Genomic DNA, 18,204 nt, shown 5'->3' on the forward strand with positions numbered 1-18,204 from the left:
CCCCCCCCCCCCCCCCCCCCCCCCCGCCAAGAGAGTGTTAACAGTCATATCACTGCCTTTATAGACTGAGTTGTCACTGCTTCTTGGCTTGTTGCACTGGCCATGGGACAAACAGGCCCTCACCTGCTCCACCGTCTGTGGGATCCCTTCCTTCTCTGGTCCCACCAAGCACTTGCACCCCTTAGAAAACAGTGGCTTCCGTGGCCACTGGCTGGCTTCAGGCATGCAGTTCTCAGTAGGTCGCCAACTGTCCATGAATCCCCGGTGCTTCTGGAATAAAGTATCCTTGTCTCAGCATGACATCTAAGACCTTGTCAAGGGATGCCACTCCTTCAGCTGTGTCCACCCACCAAAACCCCCTTGGTTATAGCCCAAGGTAGGTGTCTGTTAGGGGTTTCATTGCTGTGATGAAACACTATGACCAAAGCAACTTGAAGGGGAAAGGGTTTATTTGGCTTACACATCTGCATTGTAGTCCATCAATGAAGTCAGGACAGGAACTGAAACAGGCAGGAACCTGGAGGCAGGAGCCGATACAGAGGCCATGGAGGGGTGCTGCTTACTGGCTTGCTTTCCCCTGGCTTGCTCAGCCTGCTTTCTCATAGGACCCAGGCCCACCAGCCCAGGGATGGCCCCATGGACTGGGCCCTCCCGTATCAATGACTAATTAAGAAAATGCCCACGAGCTTGCCTACCGCTGAATCTTAGGGAGGCATTTTCTCACTTGAGGCTCTCTCCTCTCAGGTGACTCTGGCTTGTGTCAAGTTAACATGAAAGTAGCCAGCATAGTAGACTACCCCTTCTTGCTAGTCTCCATGTCCAGAGCCCCTCAGGGTAAAGCCTGAGCATCCCGTCCTCAGAGGGCTCCAGTGCGCTGTTGCTCTTAGGGAGACTGCCTCACTCTCTCTGAAATGCAAGCTTGGGAGTTCCCTTGGGGAGGGGGGAGTGTAGCAACTCTGTGATGCCTCAGAGGGGCCCAAATTAGAGAACCAGAGAAAGGTGCTAGGGGTGGGTCCAGGGAGGCAGTGGCTGACCATTACCTCTTGCCCTATATTACTTAGCTGGACACAGCTTCCCAGGTGACCTGGCTAGTCCAATAGGGTCACTGCTGGTAGAGGCCTAGGACCCAGGCTTTGCCTGATTGTGACTGTGGCCTGGGTACTGTACTGGCTGGAGAATGGCTCTCTTCTGTTGGCTACATGCCTAAAGAGGTGCCTTTTACATTTCTATTTTAATTAATTTATCTTGCAAGTGCTAGGGATGGGTCCCAGAGGTGCATACATCACTGAGCTGTGCCCCAGCCTGTGGTACACTCCGATCTTGGGTACTGATTGGGGCCAGACAGCAAGGGAAAACCACAGCCTGCTGCTTCACAAGGTGGGGTTGGGGGCTTCCCTTCCAGTTAGAGTAGCTCAGAGCTAGCCTAGGTGTTAAGCCACACTGTCTGGGGCTTTGGGGTGGGGTGGGGTAAAGCTGGGGAAAATGTATAGCCTCGGAGAAGCCTATTCTGACCATTGTCAGACACTCTACCCCAACCATTTCCCAGAAAACCTTTCACCCAAGAGTTTTCACATCAACCCTACTGAGAGGCCTTGGACACCTGGCATGACCTCTCAGACGTTTTGATTCTTACCACTGTAATAGACACATTACTCAGACTCGTTTCTTGGGGCCCAGCTGAGCTTGTCAGACAGTGTCAGGCACTCTGACACAGTGCCTACAGGGTTCTCACACTGTTTAAAATGTGTAACCAGCACCCAGACCTGGTGTGTTTGGCTCAGCAAACGTTAGCAGTCACTATCCAAGGAGCCTGTACAGGACGTCTCCAGAATGTTCCAGGCTGAGGTTCCAAGCTGTGACTGCGTCCTGTGTAATGGTCCTGTCCTTCTGCATGAAACACAGGCTACTCAGGGCCCTCCCACCCTGCTCTGAAGAGCGAGCCTCATCCTTAGCATCTCCTAAGTTTAGAAGAAACCTCAGCCATAGCGGTGTCCTGGCCTCTCCCACTGTGCATCAGAAGAGCCACTTCCTCCCGGCCACTGCCCTTCCTTTTGTGAGGCAAGGGCCATAGCCTTGGAGACTGTCCAAAGGGGGTGGGGGAGAAGCCTGCTGAGGTGGTCCCCATCTGAGGGAGGGCAGGGCCAGAGCCTGCAGTTCTGTCTCCTTAGAGGCAGCTTCCTGCACTGGGGCAAAGGAGCTGGGGAAGCATGAGAGCAAGTTCCCTGCAGGCTACCACAGCCCCGAGGAGTGGATTATGTAGACTTAAAGGAAGGCACCACATTGCCATTAGCCTGGGAACAGCCGCCACTGCCTTGGGCGCAAGGGCTGTTTTGGCCTCCAGAATGACCAGTGTGTCCTGGGCCCCCAGCTCTAGCAAACTGATGGGATCCATGCTAGCTAGTGTCTTATTAATTTTCTGTGCCCCAGGTTATATCAGGGCCACGTGTCTGACCCACAGCTCTGGGGTGAGCCGGGGTGACCAGAACATAAGTACCCTAGGGGACAGTGGAAATTGCCTGCACAGTGGCACACACCTGTAATTCCAGCACTCGGGAGGTAGAGGCAGGGGGATCAAGGATGCAGGGTCATCTTCAGCTACATAAGTGAAGTTCGGGCTTTTGGAGACCCAGTTTGAAAGGAAAACAAAACAGGAACATGCTGAGGTGGTCCTTGCTGAGGCAGCGGGCAGAGCCTGCAGTTCCATCTCCTCCACCCTGGGAAAAAACGTTCTGGGGGTTGGTGTCTTCAGTGGCTCTCACAGTGGGAAGGCTCAGCGTTAACATCAGAGCAGGTTTGAGGAGAGAATGGGTATTTTCCAAGTGGGCAGAATTAAGAGTAAGGAGGACATTCCTGGCAGGGTTAGCCTGGATTAAGGCAGGATGACATTAATGGGGGCACAGGAAACAGGGGAGTGAGGCTGCATCTGAAGGCTAAGGACCAGCAGGTGTGGGGGCAGTCTTCATGCTCCCCATATGTAGATATGTAGGGCCAGGAGTGAAGGTTAGTGTCTTTGCTTCTCCACTTAATTTAAAAAATATATTTTAAGTATTTTTTATGGCCGGGAGGTGGTGCACACCTTTAATCCCAGCACTCGGGAGGCAGAGGCAGCACTCTGAGTTTGAGGCTAGCCTCGTCTACAGAGTGAGTTCCAGGACAGCTGCATCTACACAGAGACACCCTGTCTCAAAAACCAACAAATAAACAAATTTTATTATATATGTGTGTTTCGCCTGCTTGTATATGCACCATGTGCATGCAGTGCCTCTTGAGACCAGAAGGGGGCATCGGATCCCCTGGCCCTGGAGTTATGGATGGTTGTGAGCCACTGTGTGGTGCTGGAAACTGAACCCTGGTCCTCTGCATGAACAAGTGCTCTTAACCACTTAGCCATCTCTCCAGCCCTTCCATATAATTTTTAAAGGCAGCATTTTTTAAACCAAACATGCAACTCGCAGATTGACTGTGCAGGCTGTTTGGCCAGCGAGCCCCAGGGATCAACCTTTTTCATCTCTTCAGCCCTGGGATTATAAGCATTAGCTGCCACAACTGGCTCCTCTCTCTCTCTCTCTCTCTCTCTCTCTCTCTCTCTCTCTCTCTCTCGCGCTCTCGCTCTCGCTCTCCCCCCCCCTCCCCCCCCCCCCCCCCAGTTTAGTTTTCACTTTTCTGTTTTTCCATACTTGGCTCTTTGTGAGTTCTGGGGATTGCCCTCATGCTTGCACAGCCACCCTCCAGTTCCTTGGCTTACTGCTTGCTGAGGCCCAGATGACTGAGGGCCCTGCTGAGCACACCTTCCCCCCCCCCCCCCCCCCCCCCCCCCCCCCGTGTTCTCTCTCTGCATATTCAGTGTTGATAAAGGCTGGTTGGCCCAGGGCTCACTTCAGGCCATGACTGACTGGCAGCAGAGTAGGCACTGTGGGTCAGCAGAACTGAGTCAGAGCCTCACTTTCTTCCCTGGGCTGCTGAGGGCCCTTGTGTTCTTGATTCTTCTCTGGACCTTTGTGTCCTAGCTGGGGAGAGGTCCTGAGCCCAGGCGTGACTGTTTCATCAGCCTGTGTGTGGCCTATCCCCTTCCAGGAAGAACCACATTCTTTTAATCCCCTGGAGCACGGCCTTTGCGTACACAAAAGATAGTCTATGCCCCTGTGCCCTGGCACCAATATGATGGCCCAGGACCAGAGTGCCTGCCAGGGACTTCTGAGGAATAAAGGCCTGGGGAGCAACAGGGCAGGGCGGCATGCCTGGAAGAGCAGCAAGCCACAGCTGCATCCTCTAGCCTGCAAGCCCCACCAGGCAGGGGGCACTGTCCCATGTCCTCCCTAGGAGGTGGTGCCATCCTTCTCATTGCATGCAGTCCTTCTTAGCATGGGGTGGCTTGCAAATCCTGCAGGCGCCATGTCTTTGGCTCAGCCATCCCAACCGGCATAGCCCATCCCTACACCCAGCCACTGGTTTCTGCTTCCGCCCTTACACCTGGTTTGCAATATCTTGGGGTCTTTGGGCTTGCCTTTTCTTCTGGCCAGAGGGCCCTTTTCCTCCCTTGTGGCCCTATTCAGACTGCACCCAAGTGTCGCCTCCTCAGGCAGCCTTGATAACCACCTGTCTTCCCTAGCCCAACTTTTCTGTCATGGCACATTTGCGCCCTCCCTCCCCCACTGCACACGTGTGTGGCTGGTTTCTTGGTGGAATGGAAGTGCCCCAAGGGTACCGTTCTGCACTTAGCTGAACCCAAATACCAGGAAAGTGGCACATGGCAGACACGGAGGCTGGGCCTCAGATACTGTTGAGGAGGGGTAACTGGGGTTTTGGGTTTCCTTTGAAGTCAGATAGGATCAGGGCCTGAGAGGGGAAGAGGGCAGAGCAGGCCTGGACAGGTGCCAGAAGGGGAGGGGCGGAACCCAATAAGGGAGTCTGGGTCTCTTGTGCTTTTGCTTCAGACCACACATGCAGCTGGAAGCCTGTGCTTGTCCATGGGACGCCAGGATTGCTTCTCTTGCTGGCCAGCAGCCTGGGCACCATGGTGCCCCTTTCCAGACCTGCTGGACCTAGTGAGTCCTAGTCCTTCCTGGGGTGAGGCCAGGAATGCTCACTTTAGGTGTGCAGGCCAAAGCCTCAGTGTATGGCCCTGCTAATCCCTTTTATAATGTTAAAAACCTACCGGATGCTTAGGGTTGACCTCGGAACTACAGATCATCAGACACCTTAGGGTCTGGTTTCCAGTCCTAGCCTGTTCCAGTGGCTGTGAGGGGAACCACCTTTGCTGAGGCCTTTTGGAGTGGGCAGGTCCTTTATAAACTTGTTTTCCCAGGATTGCCACCCCTGAAGAAGGTCCTGGAGGTTCATAGAGAGGTATGAACGAGCCCTGTCCCAGGCTGAGTGAAGGCTGGTCTGCCTTAGTCGCACAGCAGGTAGGGGCTGAAAGAAGAGAAGGCCTCAGCACAGGGCAGCAGGTCCCTGGCAGGAAGCTTGCTAAAGTTTGGCTTGAGTTTCCATTCCCCCAGTCTCCACTGTGGCCACCAGGATCTGAGGAAATGAGCTCAAGAAGGGAGTGAGGGGTCGGTCAGGCAGAGCAGGGGGGGGGGGGGCGCTGGGCACACATGCCTCTAGGTGCCATGCCTGCCTCTGCTCCGCTGCTCGCCTAAGGCTGTTGTACCCACAGGCCTGCCCATTGTCCAGATAGGGACAGAGCACAAGGGTGCCGAGGCTTCACACTGCCTGTACTGCCTCCCGGCTGTCAGGTAAGCCTCTCAGCCTGCAAGTCTTTCTATAATCAGGCTTGGAAATCAGAAGACAAGGACTTAAACTAGGGTCAGCACCGGGGAGCCTCCTAGCTGGACTCAGCCCTCTGCATCTCCTGGTGTCAGGACCTATTGCCTTAAGTTGGGTGAGGTCAGAGCCTTTGCCAGGAGCTGTGCTTGGTCTGTTTGGGGTGGGGGTGGGGGGCGGGTGACAGGCTCACGAGCACGCAGGCCGGGCAGAACGGTGCCAAAAAAGACTTGTTTTCTTTGGAACCTCCTATGAGGGTGGAGAAGGACCTAGAAAGGGGATCAGGTGAATGCGAGGAACTGTTTTCTAGCTGAGGCTCTGCAGAGAGGTGGACCATAGGGACACAAAGCCCCTGACACCCATGAAGAGACTTGGTGGCTATCCCCCTTCCACCTGTGTGTCTGCCAACTAGGCTGCCAGACCTTGCCAGGACACTGCCAGAAGTTAGGCCGCTGGCCAGCACTGGTGTGGTGGTGGTGGTGGTTGTGTGTGTGTTTGGTTTGCACATGTATGAGAAAGCTTTAATCTTTTGTCAGCAAAGGGATAACAATAAAATAATAAAACAATAAAATAAAAAATAAAACAATAAAATAATCTTTGTCAGACCTTGAGGGATAACACTGACATCAGCGCTGAGGTCAGGACTTGCTGGGTGTGTGATTGGAGGCAGGATTTCCCTTGCTCACCCCTGAAGGCAGTTTTGGGTGATCTAGGTCGGGAACCACCAGCCCCCTCCCTGAAATGAGTGTCCTTACTCTGAGGCTGCTCTGCCAGCTGGGTGCCCCTGCACCATCAACTATCACCACCTAAGGCGACCCTTGGCCTGCCTCAGACCAGCCATATCATCTCTTGCTGCTGCCATTCTATGAGAGGGCCCAGGAGTGGCTAAACTGAGGCGAGAATGGTCCGGGCTCGTTCCGGGTGTGTGCGAACCAGCGGTGGGAATATCTCCCTGGATCGGAGCCAGCCACTTCCCGGATCCCAGTCCCCGGGGCCCAAGCACTTTTCAGAGATGGTTCCTGTGTGGCAGAGGCCGGGACGGCAGTGACCGCTAGTAACCCCGGCGCGCTGGCGCAGACGCGGTTAAAGGCGGACGCCCGCTAGTAACCCCGGCCCCATTCAGAGCACCGGGTGAAACCCGAGCCGCCGCCGTCGGGGGTGGGCGTGGCCCCAGCGGGGCGCGGCGCGGCTGCTGATTGGCCATGTGCGCTCACCCGAGGGGCGGGGCACCGAGGCGCTCGGCGGGCTTTAAAGCCTCGCGGGGCCTGACAGGTGAAATCGGCGCGGACGCTGTCGAGGTAGCTAGCGTCTGCACGCCCTAGGGGCGGGGCGCGGGCGACGGAGCCATGGATTGCACCTTTGAAGGTACTTTGGGGAGGACCGTCCTCTATTACTTTGCCAGGGTCTCTGCAGCGGATTTCAGTACGGTGTGGAACGACCCTTAGCCACCTTGGGCCGGAAGTTGGCTGCCCACTCTGGTTTAGCTATCCTGCTTAGGGACTAACCACAACACCTAGCAACTTAGACAACTTTTCTCTGCATCTTCTGCTTCCTTTCTGGGCAGGGTCCGGAGGAAGAAACCCAAGGGCCGGTCTCCTGTCCAACCTTGAGTCTGACCCATTTTTGGCCCTAATTGGGCATTTTGGATAGCAAAAGGCGAGCTATCCAGACTGTCAGCTTTTCTTTCTTGGCCCTAGTTTCCCCGTTTAGCAAAAGGGCTACTGTGAGTGGGCACGAGAGATGAAAGCTCCTATGATTAAAAGTACTGTTTATGACTTGCAAACATCCGGAGAGTCCGCAAGGATCCAGAAGCCTGAGCCTGCCGCCCTGTTTTGTTCTGTTCACAGCCGTGGGAAGGCCCTCCTGTAGTGTCGTGCCTCTTGCCTGAGCAGCCCTCAGTAGACAGTGTTGATACCCTGCTCTGTTGGGAAAAGACTTAACCCTTTCTCTTTTTTACAGAGGAGGAAACTGAGGCCCAGTGAGAGGAGGCAGTTGGCCTAGGCTCCAGATCAAGTGGTGGTGTGGGCAGGGCATGTGAGAGCACTGTGGGCCCTCTAGTGTTGTGTTCATGGATGCTGTAGAGCCCTTTTACCCAAAAGCTGGCCTCCACGAGTGGGTGAGAGGGCCTTGGGCTAAGCCAGCCAGCACGCCAGTTGCCAGCTGGGGAAGAGGGCCTGTAGCTGGGCTGGAGCCAGGGAGTGTGTCTCAGTTCGGGTTAGAAGGAAGGAGGCAAGGAGAGAGAGCACTTTGCTTTTACAGAGGGGAAACCAAAGCCTGAATGGCCAGACCTGGGCGCTTGGCTTTGTGCCCAGAACACACAGATACATTGGTTGGCTACTTGGCCTGCAGCTGGTTCTGTGCCAAGCCTCAGTGTGCTGTGCTGAGAAATAGGTTAATGGTGGCAACTTTGCCTCGGGTTTTTTGGTGGAACAAGGAAAGGCGCTGCAACAGTATCTTGTTATTTTTGCAGACTTGCTCTCTGGATGTCTGTGCTCCTCAATATCAGTGTCCTTTCTTGCCTCCAGAGCAGGGGCGCACAGTGGAGCTGAGATAGGGATCTGCAGAGGGGGAGTGGCTAGTGATGAGAGCATTGTGGTCGGGTAGATTTGGACTCCGTTGGAACTAGGCTCGTTCAGGGACTTCGGTCGTCTAATAGGGCATCTGTTTCACCTAAGTGGGCTCGGTCAACGTAGTGGCCTCAGAGTGGGCCTGCTACTTGGCCCAGACCCAGTCTGCTGCGGTAGACCCTACTCACCCATTGAGTCTGTCGAGGACCCTTTCCTGACATGGCCCCATTCCGGATATCTGCCTTGTCTACTATTCCTGTTCGGGAGTACCACTCCAGAGGTACTCAAAACTATCCTGACTCTCTCTATACCTCTTCCCCTGTAACTGGATTCTCGGTGGTGTCTGAATTTCTGCAAAGGTCCATGTGCAGGGCATCCTGCTCAGCATCTCCAAAGGAAGAGCCCCGGAGTGTCAGTGCGCGTGGCCCTCTGCACCTGTGTAAAGGCTCCTTTGTTCTGTTCCTTCTGCCCTACTGACTGTTATGCCCTCTACTGAGAACCAGACCTCCCGAGTGTGTGAGGCATGTCCTTGTTTTACAGATTGAGAAACTGAGGCAGCACGGGCACAGCAGGGCTGTCCATGTCTTAGATGGGGCATGTGTTCTTTTAACAAACCATTTGGGCAATAAGGCAGCAGAATGGGCAGGAGAGGCTTCTTAGGGCTTGCTGCCTTCTAGGTTAGCGCTTGTACCCTACCGTGCGGTGCAGCCACTCATGTGATTGGATGGACCTACATATCCGGTGAAGGTGGACTTAAAGGTTAGCACTGACCATGACAAGACAGGGTGTAGGATGGAGGTTGCCTTGCCAGCATCAAGGCTGGAATTTGACCTTCCAAAATCCAAGTAAAAAATGCCAGACGTGATAGCACAGACTTGTAGCGGATGGTGTGCCTGTATTTTCCCTCAGGCTCCAGTTTCATGTGTGTCTGTGGGGGCAGGGGCTGCACACATGGCCACATTAAACACACACAGGACAGGTTGCATGTAGTTCGGTGAGGAAGTACGTGCTTATCATCTATGGGTCCCTGCTCTGCTTCAGCACACACAGAAAACACCGACCCAGGGAAATAAAACAAACGCCACTAATACAGAGGGCATTTGACATTCCCAGGGAAATTCTTGCTTCTCAGGTGGGACTTGTTTTCTCCTTTCTCTTGAGGTACGGTTTCATGATACTGCCTCAGCTGGACTCTTACACATTTTTTATTTTTATTTTTTTAAAGACAGGGTCCCACTATGTGGCCCTAGACAGAACTCACTCTGTAGAGCAAGCTGGCCTTGAACTCACAGAGATCCACCTGCCTCTGCCTCCCAAGTGCTGAGATTAAAGTTGTGTGCCATCACGGCCAGCTGGACCCTTGGTCCCTGGAGCTGGGACCATAGCTGGTCCCAGCTGGGAGCATTGTTATGTGTCATTCTGACTCCAGGCCTGGGGCTCAAGAGAGCCTGGGAAGAACCTCCTTCTGGTGTGGGCGCTTGGAGCATGCAGGATAAGTGAGTGAATGAACGGGCAGATGTGGTCCTGCTATGCGTTGTGTCTGTAGATGTCGGGTGGTATGGGTGAGTAGCGAGAGCTTTGACGAAGGCAGGTTCAGCCAGCCACAGCATGAAGTCCAGGCTAGCAGTGGCTAAGTCAGTGGCACCAGCCCAGTGCCCAGGACTGTCAGCTACACATACTGTATCTGGAATGGCTGCACACATCACAGATGTCCGAGAGAGGGCTTTGTCCTGGGCATTACGAGTCCTGCTCAGGAGCTAGCCTCCATACCCTGTTGTCACTCACTCTTCATTGTCTTCTTCCCTAGACATGCTTCAGCTCATCAACAACCAAGACAGTGACTTCCCTGGCCTCTTTGATGCCCCCTATGCCGGGGGTGGGACAGGAGACGCAGAGCCCAGTAGCCCTGGTGCCAGCTCTCCCGAGAGCTTCTCTTCGCCTGCTTCTCTGGGCTCCTCTCTGGAAGCCTTCCTAGGAGGACCCAAGGTGACACCTTCGCCCCCATCCCCTCCGCCATCTGCACCCACTGCCTTAAAGATGTACCCGTCTGTGTCCCCCTTCTCCCCTGGGCCTGGAATCAAAGAGGAGCCAGTGCCGCTCACCATCCTGCAGCCGCCAGCGCCACAGCCATCACCAGGGACTCTCCTGCCTCCGAGCTTCCCCGCACCACCCCTGCAGCTCAGCCCTGCGCCTGTGCTGGGGTACTCCAGCCTTCCCTCAGGCTTCTCAGGTAAGGGGTATGGATGGGAGGAGATATAGGAAAAGCAGCCCTCTGCTCTTATATAGGAGTTTCCAGGCTTCAGAAGTCACGTATTCATCCTGTAGCCTGGGATGCCCTTTTGTGCTAGGCCCAGTGTTGTGCCTCTCCCATTGCCCAACCGGACGGCGGAACATTGGCAGAGCCTGGCCTGCTAAGAAATCATAGGGATAGTTATGTGACACTCAGAGCCAGACAGGCCAGATGGGCTAAAAGTAGGCAGCCTCTGCCAGCAGCCTCTGTCTTTGTTTCTTCAGGGACCCTGCCTGGAAACACCCAGCAGCCACCATCTGGCCTGCCACTGGCCTCTGCACCAGGAGTCTCGCCTGTCCCCTTACACACCCAGGTCCAGAGCTCAGCCTCCCAGCAGCCGCCACCAGCCTCAGCAGCCCTGAGAACAACCACTGTGACCTCCCAGATCCAGCAGGTCCCAGTAAGTGGGCCTGGCCAGGCAGGAGGGATGGGGGAAGCATGGCCTGGTTGCCACTCATGACCAGGCCCCTCCCTCCAGGTTGTGCTGCAGCCGCACTTCATCAAGGCAGACTCCCTGGTGCTGACAGCTGTGAAGACAGATGCGGGAGCCACAGTGAAGGCGGCCGGCATTGGCGCCCTGGCCCCTGGCACAGCCGTGCAGGCAGGCCCCTTGCAGGTAGACGGCCCAGGCAAAAGGGAGAGCATGATGGGGCTGGCTGCACACCTGTATGCCCACCTGGTGACACGGGTCTGACCCTGCAGACCCTGGTGAGTGGAGGGACCATCCTGGCCACGGTACCACTGGTTGTGGACACAGACAAACTGCCCATCCACCGCCTGGCAGCTGGCAGCAAGGCCATGGGCTCAGCTCAGAGCCGCGGTGAGAAGCGCACAGCCCACAATGCCATTGAGAAGCGTTACCGTTCCTCAATCAATGACAAGATTGTGGAACTCAAGGACCTGGTGGTGGGCACCGAGGCAAAGGTATGGCTAGAGGCCCACTAGACTCAAGCCAGCATGAACAGGAAGGGGGTGAGGCACGCCAGCAGCAGGAATTAGGGCTTGGGCCAAACTTGGGCACGTAGTCTCAGGCATCAGCTTGTCTGGGTCTGGGTAGTCCCGTTTACCTGGTTAGATTTTAGCAAGGGCATCCTGAATAAAGAAAGGGCTGTGCTGGGCATTGAGGGTGGCATGGTAATGAAGACAGAAATCCTGTCCTGGAGGAATCAATGCCCTGGGGAAGTTGTGGGCATCGAAGAGTGTGAAAAAGAAGTCAGTGTGCCGGCGGAAGAATATAGGTATGAGGAGGAGAGTGACAGCTTTTCCGGTGTGCACTGGGTGGTCAAGGGAGGTCTCCAGTAAAGCGCTGAAGGGAGTCGGAGGCAGGAGGTGGTGATCGCAGTAACAGCAGCGGCTAGACGCTGTCGTATGCATTTCACACGGCAGCTTTTATTTCCGCCCCAGGAGCAGGTTCTGTTAGGATCTCAGCATAGGAACGTTCTAGGCAGAAGGAACAAGTCCAGGCCCTGACGCAGCTGTGTCGCAGAGTGCCTCTACCTGCTCTTGCGCCTACAGCCGGGTCTGCCTGGCTGGCTGAGCCCTCTCCCTCCCTCTTTGCAGCTGAATAAATCTGCTGTCTTGCGCAAGGCTATCGATTACATCCGCTTCTTACAGCAGAGCAACCAGAAGCTCAAGCGGGAGAACGCGGCCCTGCGGACCGCTCAAAGAAGCGGTGAGTCCCAGCCGTGCCAGCTGTCGGTTACCTTTCTCTTGCTGTGATAAGACACCATGACCGAGTCGACTTCGAGAAGGATTTATTGGGCTTAGAGTTTCAGAGAGTGAGTCTGTGACCATCACGTGGGCAAACAGGCGCTGGAGCAGCAGCTAAGGGTTCACCTGTGAAGACAACCATGAGGCAGAGAGGAAGAGAGCTAGTTGGGAATAGTGTGAGGGTTTGCAACTTCAAAGCCCTCCCCCAGTGACACGCCTCCCTCAACAAGGCCACACCTCCTAATCCTTCCCAAACAGTTCCACGAATGGGGGCCAAGCATGCAAACTTGACTTTATGAGGGCTGTGCTCATTCAGAGACCACACTGATGCTATCTCTCTCCCTGCCCAGCCTTACCTCTGGCTCTGACCCCACTGTCCACTGGCTCTCCTTTAACTCCTGATCAGTCTCGGGTGGCTGGACTCTGCAGTAGCGTTGGCCACATTTGGATTGTAACAGAACTGTTCAAATCCTGGAGTGTTGGCTCCTAGGCCTCTTCCCGACCCTGTTCCTTCTGCCTGCAGAATCACTGAAGGACCTGGTGTCAGCCTGTGGCAGCGGAGGAGGCACGGATGTGTCTATGGAGGGCCTGAAACCTGAAGTGGTGGAGACACTGACCCCTCCACCCTCAGACGCCGGCTCACCCTCCCAGAGTAGCCCCTTGTCACTTGGCAGCAGAGGCAGCAGCAGCGGTGCCAGTGACTCCGAGCCCGATAGCCCAGTCTTTGAGGATAGCCAGGTTGGACTCCGCAACATAGCTCCCTCCCTCTCCCAGAGGCCCTGCACTCTTCCCCCTTTTTTAGCCCTTGTCCTTGAGGCCAGCTGGGCTCTGCCCTCACCGTCCTGCCTCCTGCCAGGTGAAAGCCCAGCGGCTGCCTTCACACAGTCGAGGCATGCTGGACCGGTCCCGCCTGGCCCTGTGTGCACTGGTCTTCCTTTGTCTGACCTGCAATCCTGTGGCCTCACTGTTTGGCTGGGGCGTCCTCAGTTCCTCCGATGCAGCTGCTGCGCACCGCAGCTCTGGGCGCAGCGTGCTGGAGGCTGAAAGCAGAGGTGAGTCAGGCCAGCCTGCGTGTTGTTGGGAGGGACCTTTGGGACTTTGGGTTTCCAGGGAGCTGGGTCCTCAGACCTTCCCTTTGCCTGTAGATGGCTCTCACTGGACCCCGTGGTTGCTGCCACCCCTAGTCTGGCTGGCCAATGGGCTACTGGTGTTGGCCTGCTTGGCTCTTCTCTTTGTGTATGGGGAACCCGTGACTCGGCCACACTCCGGCCCGGCTGTACACTTCTGGAGACATCGCAAACAAGCTGACCTGGATTTGGCCCGGGTAAGGGACTGGCCCTGGGGAGAAGAAATAGGCCCCCAGGCCTGGAAGGTGCTAGATGCCCCTCCTGCTCCCTGCATTTGTCCCCACTCCAGCTGCCCCACCCCCACCTTTAGAGCCCCTGTGATTCATTCCAGGGGCCCAGACAAGCACGGTGCCCTGCTGGGTGTTTCTTACTGAGACAACCCTTTCTCCAGGGAGATTTTGCCCAGGCTGCTCAGCAGCTGTGGCTGGCCCTGCAGGCCCTGGGCCGGCCTCTGCCCACCTCGAACCTGGACCTGGCCTGCAGCCTACTTTGGAACCTCATCCGCCACCTGCTGCAGCGTCTCTGGGTGGGCCGCTGGCTGGCAGGCCAGGCTGGGGGCCTGCAGAGGGACTGTGGGCTGAAAACGGATGCCCGTGCCAGTGCCCGAGATGCAGCTCTCGTCTACCATAAGCTGCACCAGCTGCATGCCATGGGTATGTCTGGGGGAGAGCCCGGCCTGAGGGCTTCCACCATCCCGTCTCCTCCTGTCCTCATGCCTCCCCTGTTTTCAGGGAAGTACACAGGAGGGCATCTTGCTGCTTCTAACCTGGCACTAAGTGCCCTGAACCTGGCCGAGTGCGCAGGAGATGCTATATCCATGGCAACACTGGCAGAGATCTATGTGGCAGCTGCCCTGAGGGTCAAAACCAGTCTCCCAAGAGCCTTGCACTTTTTGACAGTAAGTAGGCTAATGGGGACAGGGCAGGGCTTGTCTTTGCAACTCTCCCCCATCAGTTCCAGGGGCTAAACAAGATATGGCGGTGGTTAGCAGGTGGGTTGCAGGCCCTGCTGGGGTCTCCAGCAGAGCTCCAGGTTTGAGCTCGGAGCCAGTGTGACAGTCCTGTTCCTTCCCCCACAGCGTTTCTTCCTGAGTAGCGCCCGCCAGGCCTGCCTAGCACAGAGTGGCTCAGTGCCTCTTGCCATGCAGTGGCTCTGCCACCCTGTAGGTCACCGTTTCTTCGTGGATGGGGACTGGGCTGTGCATGGTGCCCCGCAGGAGAGCCTGTACAGCGTGGCTGGGAACCCAGGTGCTCTCTCATTCCGTTCTTACCGCTGCCCTGTGCCTCGTTCCTGTTCCCGCCTCCCCTCACACTGCCCCCTCATCTCTGAGTGCCCTCACCCACCCACCCACCCACCACTGTGGGCTGGGGCTTGGGTTGCAGCTGTGGCTGTGAGGTGGTTCGCTGGGCTTCGCCAAGGTTCTTTAGAAGAAGGAAGCAGCATGGGTCAGCAGCAGTGGGTAGATCTGAGAGGAGACTCCATGCCACGTCACTGTAGTCTTAGGAAGAGCCCTGAGGGGGGTCAGCGCCCACTGGGGACTGAGCAAGCTCGCCTTTCCAGTGTGGAGTGCTCACACAGCCCATGCACTTTCCTCCCTGGCCACGCTGAGGGCAGGGACTAAATACTTACCCGTCACTGTCGGTCTGCCAGAGCTTGGAACTAGGAGGTGGGTTGGGCACTGGTGTGGGAAGGGGCCTGCAGAGAGGGAGGGTACCTGATCTCTGCTCTTCTCACCTCACCCCACAGTGGATCCACTGGCCCAGGTGACCCGACTCTTCTGTGAACATCTCCTGGAGCGAGCACTGAACTGTATAGCTCAGCCCAGCCCAGGAGCGGCTGATGGAGACAGGTGAGTTTTCTTGTGCCACCCCAGGCAAGGCCCTACAATAGGGCGTCTGGGAAAGCCTTGTCCAACCTGTTCAGTAGCCAGTCTGTGTCCCAAGAGCCTCTCTGGGTCTTGCTACCAGCCAGACAGGTGGTGTTTTGTAGAGCCACAGAGTCAGACTAAGCTCTGTTGGGTAGCGGGGGAGAGCCACTGTCACCCAGAACCCCGAGACTGCTGCTGTCTGTCCTGACAGCTCTCTCCTGCCTCAGGGAGTTCTCAGATGCCCTTGGATACCTGCAGTTGCTGAACAGCTGTTCTGACGCTGTCGGGGCTCCTACCTGCAGCTTTTCTGTCAGCTCCAGCATGGCTACCACCACCGGTGAGCTCCAGACCCTTGTCCTGACACCTGCCAGCCCCAGATGCCGTGTGGCTGAGGGTCAGGCGCCTACCTTTCCCTCTGTAGGCACAGACCCAGTGGCCAAGTGGTGGGCCTCACTGACAGCTGTGGTGATCCACTGGCTGCGGCGGGATGAAGAGGCAGCTGAGCGGCTGTACCCAGTGGTGGAGCATATACCCCAAGTGCTGCAGGAGACTGAGTGAGTGCCCAGCCAAGCCCTCCTCACCCCGTTTTGGGCCCCTCAGTACTTTGCTTATGTATCTGTATGTGGAAGACAGTGTGCTCTCCGCCCAGGAGACTAGAACCAGCGTGGGAGGACTCAGGGAGGGGCTTTGCCTGGTCTAACTTACCATGTTTGCCCTGACCCCAACAGGAGACCCCTGCCCAGGGCAGCTCTGTACTCCTTCAAGGCTGCCCGGGCTCTGTTGGACCCCAGAAAGGTGGAATCTGGCCCAGCCAGCCTGGCCATTTGTGAGAAGGCCAGTGGGTACCTACGAGACAGCTTAGCCACTACGCCAACTGGCAGTTCCATTGACAAGGTGAGGGGGTAGGGTGGGTACCTGGCTAGGCCGGGGTCACAGCGATCCATTCTCAGTTCTTGGAGTTAGTACAAAATAGGCTGGATGGGCTTACCTCAGTTTTGGTTGAAGGCATAAATCCTGGAGAGAACGGTCTCACTTTTTTCCACCACGAGGAAGAAGGTGCGGTGAGCAGACTGGCACGGCTTCTGTTCAGGGCCACTGTCGGGAAGACTGAGGGCATGGGAGCATGTGTCCTCGAGAAGGTGGCCCTGTGGTGCACTGCTGTTGTATTGCACCTGTGTAAGGCATTGCCTTGGCAATGCAGCCCAGAGTCAGCCCCTGGCCCTGTGCGCTTTCTGCCCTTATGAATGCTAGCACCTCCAATGACCTCTGCCCTCCCTGCTATCCCAGGCCATGCAACTGCTCCTGTGTGATCTACTTCTTGTGGCCCGGACCTGTTTATGGCAGCGCCAGCAATCACCAGCCTCTGCCCAGCTCACAGCTCACAGTGGTAGCAATGGACCCCAGGCCTCTGCTCTGGAGCTTCGAGGTTTTCAACATGACCTGAGCAGCCTGAGGCGCTTGGCACAGAGCTTCCGGCCTGCTATGAGGAGGGTGAGTGGCATTGTTCTCACTTTGCCCTGGGGCCATGAGGCAGGGAGACAGGAGAGAGAGTAGGCACTGAATCTGAAACTGGCTGTTACTCCTCACCATTCAGGTGTTCCTACACGAGGCCACAGCTCGGCTGATGGCAGGGGCAAGTCCTGCCCGGACACACCAGCTCCTGGACCGCAGTCTGCGGAGGAGGGCAGGGTCCAGTGGCAAAGGAGGTGAGGAGATGGCTGTGCTTCCAGTGTGTGGGGAGCTGTGGGAGACTGGCTTGGCCTGGTATGAGGGATGCTGAGATCCTGAAATCAGCTGGGATGACAATTTGTGATCGTAGGGAGGAAGCTGAGCCCACCTGTGTGCCTAACACGGGTGGAGAAAGCACCCAGAATGTCTGGGAGTTCCCTCTGACAGGATGTGTGTGCGCAGGTGCTGCGACTGAGCTGGAGCCTCGGCCCACATGGCGGGAGCACACAGAGGCCTTGCTGCTGGCCTCCTGCTATCTGCCCCCTGCCTTCCTGTCGGCTCCTGGGCAGCGCATGAGCATGCTGGCCGAGGCAGCGCGCACGGTAGAGAAGCTTGGTGACCGCCGGCTGCTGCTCGACTGCCAGCAGATGCTCCTGCGCCTTGGTGGAGGGACCACTGTGACTTCAAGCTAGACCCGGGCCTTCCCGCTGTGAGAGGCCCTTTAGGACCTCTGTCACTGGCTGCGGTCCTCCAGTGAGGGTGAGCCTGACAAGCCATCAGGATCATGCCGACCTCTAGTGGCAGATCTGGAAATTGCAGAGGCTGCGCTGGCCCAGTGCCACCCTCTCGCTCTGTAGGCACCTTATTGGCTTTCCCCTAGCTGAGGGCCACCCTGCCTTGCGGCTGGCTCTCACCCCCTCCTGGGAGACTTGTACATAGTGCAGGCCCGGCTGAGCCAGTCTCCTGTGCGGGTTGAACTACTTTGACTTTTGCAAACTTTATTTTCATAGGTTGAGAAATTTTGTACAGAAAATTAAAAAGTGAAATTATTTATAACCTCAGTTTTGTTTATCTGGGTAGGGAGATGTCTGCCTTATCTGACTGCCATCCTTCCTGGACTGTCCTTTGGGAAGCAGGACTTCCCATCTGCTGTAAAGGTGTATTTGCTGGCGTCTGCCTTGTAATGGTGTGTTTAGCCAACCTGCCCCGCTGATGTCATGGCCACACTCGCTACAGCAACCTTGAGGGGCCTTGATAGTCTCAGTTGTCTCTTTGCCTTCCAGCCCTCCGCCATGTCTCAGGGTGACGATCTCTCTGTATGTCTAGACACACACACGCACACCTGGCAAAGTCTTGAACCACAGTCAGAACCTGAGACCACATAGGGGTCCCCCCTGGCCCTTCCCTCCATTCCCAGCCCCTTAGGGAATC

General features: G+C 56.3%; 1 protein-coding gene across 3 annotated transcripts in view; it reads left to right on the plus strand.

Moving 5' to 3' along the window:
* Positions 1 to 17,829, plus strand: part of Srebf1 (sterol regulatory element binding transcription factor 1) — a 20,839-nt gene extending 3,010 nt beyond the window's left edge. Inside the window, exons 1-19 of one of the 3 annotated variants that reach the window (XM_055594083.1) lie at positions 7,031 to 7,128; positions 10,138 to 10,560; positions 10,845 to 11,020; positions 11,099 to 11,236; positions 11,323 to 11,544; positions 12,181 to 12,292; positions 12,854 to 13,068; positions 13,187 to 13,382; positions 13,476 to 13,654; positions 13,849 to 14,110; positions 14,189 to 14,355; positions 14,536 to 14,704; positions 15,204 to 15,306; positions 15,552 to 15,661; positions 15,746 to 15,878; positions 16,053 to 16,218; positions 16,612 to 16,815; positions 16,919 to 17,030; positions 17,236 to 17,829. In XM_055594083.1, the coding sequence (XP_055450058.1) occupies positions 7,110 to 7,128; positions 10,138 to 10,560; positions 10,845 to 11,020; positions 11,099 to 11,236; positions 11,323 to 11,544; positions 12,181 to 12,292; positions 12,854 to 13,068; positions 13,187 to 13,382; positions 13,476 to 13,654; positions 13,849 to 14,110; positions 14,189 to 14,355; positions 14,536 to 14,704; positions 15,204 to 15,306; positions 15,552 to 15,661; positions 15,746 to 15,878; positions 16,053 to 16,218; positions 16,612 to 16,815; positions 16,919 to 17,030; positions 17,236 to 17,465 (3,336 nt within the window). In that variant the 5' untranslated portion in view covers positions 7,031 to 7,109 and the 3' untranslated portion in view covers positions 17,466 to 17,829. Of the gene's footprint in view, positions 1 to 7,030; positions 7,129 to 10,137; positions 10,561 to 10,844; positions 11,021 to 11,098; positions 11,237 to 11,322; positions 11,545 to 12,180; positions 12,293 to 12,853; positions 13,069 to 13,186; positions 13,383 to 13,475; positions 13,655 to 13,848; positions 14,111 to 14,188; positions 14,356 to 14,535; positions 14,705 to 15,203; positions 15,307 to 15,551; positions 15,879 to 16,052; positions 16,219 to 16,611; positions 16,816 to 16,918; positions 17,031 to 17,235 lie in introns of those variants that run through there. The other 2 variants (XM_055594082.1, XM_055594081.1) reach the window with 2 other exon arrangements.
* Positions 17,830 to 18,204: the final 375 nt, after the last annotated feature.

Source organism: Psammomys obesus, unplaced genomic scaffold (genome assembly GCF_907164565.1).
Source record: "Psammomys obesus unplaced genomic scaffold, mPsaObe1.curated_primary_1811, whole genome shotgun sequence".
Taxonomy (NCBI): domain Eukaryota; kingdom Metazoa; phylum Chordata; class Mammalia; order Rodentia; family Muridae; genus Psammomys; species Psammomys obesus.